Raw genomic sequence first — 3,926 nt, forward strand, 5'->3', positions numbered from 1 at the left:
CGTCGCATTCATTTAAAGCATTTGAACTTGTCTCCTTTGTCTGATATTGCAGCTCAGTAAGCAACCGACTTACAATAAAAGACGAAACTACACACCTTTCTCGATGCTTGAAAGAGCAACTCTGGTTTTTGACCCCAGAACATATGGTGTAGAATCTGAATAATAAGGAAGTTATCCTTCCGGATGCCATTTTTGAAGGCGGGCAAATGCTTCGTAACGGCCAGGACGATGTCCGGTCCGCACTCGCGAAACAAACTCTCGAGAATACCATCTCGCAGTTGAGAGTACCGCTCGGCAGGGTAAGGACCAACCCAGTTCATAGCTTCTGGTACAGCCAGAAGGTTCTGAATGAAAGCGAGCACCAGCTGCAAAAGCCTCCAGTCGTCTTCACTGACAGAGCCCCTACAAGAGCATAAAGACAAGTTATGAAAAGCAGGCATCAAAAGCTAAGCACATACTTTTCCAAATGCCCGAGAGGTTCTTCTAGATGTGCGATAATTGCCCCGAGAACATTGCGTTCGCGAAACTCTTCTTTGATTTGGCACAGGTACTCAACTTGGTCGAACGTGTTGGTGGAGTTTTGATCGATGGGAAGAGTGAGGAGAATCGACACCTTCACTGGAAAAAGAAAAAATGAAAAATGTAAGCCATGAAGAACGAAAAACACGACAGGAATGGGACTAACACGATGCAAGAAAGAGATGACGATCTTCCGAATAGTGCTGTATGATCGGTACCAAGTACTTCCCCGCGACATTCCATTGCCCAAGCTGCATAAACACACGCCTGCTATCCGGATTGTCCCTCGTCAAGCACCGCTGAAGCTCCCTCAGTTTTTCTGTGGGAGTGAACGAGCAAAATAAGCATAAACTCCTCCAGCCATGAAGTCCATACCTAAGCAGTGAGATCCCTTGACGAAAACCTCCGATCCTTGGTGCCAATCGTCGCTGCCGCTCGTCTCGAACGCTCCAATCCCCGAAACAATGGAAGCTAACCTCCGCTCGTCCGTCGTCTCCAGCTTCTTCTGGATCTCCTCATCCTGCTTGCGCGCGCCCTGTGACCAGGGCGCATACACCAGCACTGGCACCGCGGCATTCTTCCTCGTCGCCTTCTTCTCGGCGTCGTCGCCCCTTGGCGGGCTGGACGCCGCCTCGTCCTCCATAGCCGGAACCTAAAATTTTCAAAAGCTCCCGCCAAAATGGCAATAAGAGCCCTAAAAAAGCTGGGTTTGGTGAAGATAGAATGCCTTCACGCGGCATTTGCGGCCAACAAGAAATAATAGGAGGGGTCAATTTGGTCACCAAACCATCACAGCTTTTTTCTTTCTTTCCGTTCGTATCGTATTTCTACGACGGATATTCTTGTCCATTGGCAAGAACTTTTTTGTTCTTCCCAGCTGTTCTCCATATCTCCACATTCGGTCGAAAATTCTTCCACCCCGGAGGGAAGAAATCCAGCTCCAATGGCGGCCGCGGCGACAGTGATGAAGAGGGAGCTGGGGTCGTCCGAGGAGAATTGGACGCGATGCACAGCCGGCGGCACTGGGATTGGGATTTTCGGCATGGCGCTGCGCCAGATCGTCCAGACGCCGAGCATTCTCCTGGCTGCCAAAGCGGTATGTGAGAATCACTCAATGCTGCGAGCGCAACTCGTCCCCGACGCGAAATCTTCCTCCAAGAAGCTGGCATTCGAGGTCCGGAGCGTCGATTCTTTCGCACCAGTGGTGGAATCACTGCCGTGGCCAGAAGAAGGAACCCTAGGTTCTTGCGATGGCGACGAAGAAGCGCTCGTCAAGAGCGCGCTGCAGGCGGTGGTGACAAACGAGCTAAATCTTCCCTTCCACAAGGAGCACAAGGAGCTCGATCACACCGTGGATATCTTCCAAATCCACGTCTACGAGGAAGCTTCCAGCGGCTCCTCCATCATCGTTCTTAGGTTTCACAGCGGCGCTTGCGACAGATATTCTTCCTCCACCGCCGCGCAGGAATTCGTGGCGGCGCTCGATCGATGCGTGGAGGCAGGGGTAGAATGCGAGCGCCAGGAGCAGCAGCGGCAGGATCGCGATGGATTGCTGCCGTGCATGGAAGATCTGGTTCCCAAATCCAAGGCGTCCAAGGGTTTCTTCAAGAAAGGGATCGATGCTGTGGGATACGCGCTCAACTCCTCCAAGAGCGCGCTACTGCCGTTCCAGCCAGGATTCACGAAGCAGCCACACGCGACGCCGTTTAGATCCGAGATCCTGAGCTACAGCCTTGGCAAACCAGGTACATTGCTCGATTCAAAGCTTCTCGTGCCAGATCTTGGATGAATTTCTTGAAGGTACTGAGGATTTCTTTGCGGCTTGCAAGCGTGAGAGCACGACGATCGCAGCGGCGCTCTCGGCGGCATTCCTCAAGACCGCCGCCAGCGTCACGAAAGAAAAGAAGCAAGACACATTCTCCTTCACAAAGTAAGTCTCTCGACGCTTGGTTTCTATAGTGAGTGAGAACTTTTTTTTTTCTTTGTGAAGTGTGCTGGATTGCCGTGGATACTTTGAGCCTCCGCTGGACGCCAGCGTTGTGGGGAACTACTCGGCCGGATTGCCTCACGACGAGCAAGTTAAGGAAGGCGTTCCATTCTGGGATCTTGCAAGGCAGATATCGTCTTCCACCGAGAAGAACTTGGCAAAGAGCCGCCATTTCTCCGAGCTCTCCGTGCTTAATATGCTTCTATCCCAGGTACTTGTGCTGGTTTTTGGGCTGTGGTATAAGACTACGTCCTTATTCTTACAGGTGATCAAGCATCCGAGCGTTACACCCAGCTCGTCCATGAGGACAGCACTCTTCACCGTGTTCGTGGACGGACCAACAAAGTGTAGCTGGGGGAACGTGAAGAACCTCAAGCTTGCTGGAACGATCGGGCCGCTGGCGTCCATGCACTACGTTGGACCTTGCTTCTCCGTAGCCGAGGCTTTACTTGATGGTCCGGAGCTCTCTCTCACCTTCGTTTACACGACGCCAATGTACTCTCGCAGCCAGCTCCAAGACTTGGTATCCTCGTCGCTTGATCTTCTCAAGTCTGCGGTTGCTTCCAATTGAGGTGCTACTTCCAGCTAAGTTTTTTGGAGGGCATATCTTTTTCGAGAAACTCGATTGATCAATTAATCCTTTTGGAGGGCATATCTTTTTCGAGAAACTCGATTGATCAATTAATCCTTTTGGTGTTTCTAAGATCCCGCATAGAGGTTGTGGAGAAGCCTGTAAAGCTTCTGGTGGTTCTTATAAGACGTCGTCGCGTTTGCGGCAGCACGGACCCCGAGATGAACGTCCCCTTGGCTTCTACAGGCTCCAAGCAAAGTAAACCAAGCTGCGTCACGACCTTCAAGAGCTCCACTATCGGGTGATCTTTTCAATAAGTTTATGATTCTCTCGGCTTCTCCAACTTGTCCAGACCGCCCGAGAGCGTCGACCATGCAACAGTAGTGCTCCGAGCTTGGTCTCAATCCTCGCTCGCTCATCGATGCAAACTGGATCAAACAATCCTCTAGCTTCCCGACTTGACAGAGCGCTGTGAGAAGGCCAAGGAAAGTTACCTCGTCCGGCTCCACACCACTGAGATCCATCTCCTGGAACAGCTCAATCGCAACCTCCTCGCAACCATTCTCGGCATATCCTTGCAAAAGCGTCGTCCACGAATAAACATTTGGTTCATGAATCTCGTCAAAGAGTTTCTTCGAGTAGGAAAGATGCCCGTTCTGGGAATATGCTGCGACAATGGCACTCCAGGCTCTTATGTCTTTGTAGCTCATGGCATCGAACACATGTTTTGCTTCAGCGAGATTCCTGTCCAAGGAATATGCGCCGATCATGGCAACACATGCCACGGAATCGTAGTGAGGCATTCTATCAAATAGATCTCGCGAATCTTCCACATACCCTGCCGGCATA

General features: G+C 51.3%; 3 protein-coding genes across 3 annotated transcripts; 1 reads left to right on the forward strand and 2 right to left on the reverse strand.

Moving 5' to 3' along the window:
* Positions 1 to 6: 6 nt before the first annotated feature.
* Positions 7 to 1,177, reverse strand: LOC9652945 (the record flags this gene model as incomplete). Its single annotated transcript, XM_024668199.1, has 5 exons — positions 895 to 1,177; positions 686 to 838; positions 459 to 618; positions 96 to 402; positions 7 to 40 (listed from the first exon to the last, which is right to left on the reverse strand). Coding segments are annotated over exons 1-5 (922 nt in total), but the record flags the coding sequence as incomplete, so codon positions are not given.
* Positions 1,178 to 1,221: 44 nt separating this feature from the next.
* On the forward strand, positions 1,222 to 3,204 carry LOC9652944. Its single transcript, XM_002994692.2, has 4 exons — positions 1,222 to 2,264; positions 2,320 to 2,449; positions 2,510 to 2,717; positions 2,772 to 3,204. Exons 1-4 carry the CDS (start codon positions 1,463 to 1,465, stop codon positions 3,075 to 3,077), a joined length of 1,446 nt encoding a protein of 481 aa, XP_002994738.1. The 5' UTR covers positions 1,222 to 1,462; the 3' UTR covers positions 3,078 to 3,204.
* A 1-nt stretch (position 3,205) lies between these two features.
* Positions 3,206 to 3,880, reverse strand: LOC9652943 (pentatricopeptide repeat-containing protein At3g53360, mitochondrial). The gene has a single exon (XM_002994694.2). The coding sequence runs from the start codon at positions 3,878 to 3,880 to the stop codon at positions 3,206 to 3,208; it is 675 nt and encodes a 224-aa protein (XP_002994740.2).
* Between the last annotated feature and the right edge of the window lie 46 nt (positions 3,881 to 3,926).

The sequence above is a fragment of the Selaginella moellendorffii genome, unplaced genomic scaffold (genome assembly GCF_000143415.4).
Source record: "Selaginella moellendorffii unplaced genomic scaffold, v1.0 SELMOscaffold_609, whole genome shotgun sequence".
Taxonomy (NCBI): domain Eukaryota; kingdom Viridiplantae; phylum Streptophyta; class Lycopodiopsida; order Selaginellales; family Selaginellaceae; genus Selaginella; species Selaginella moellendorffii.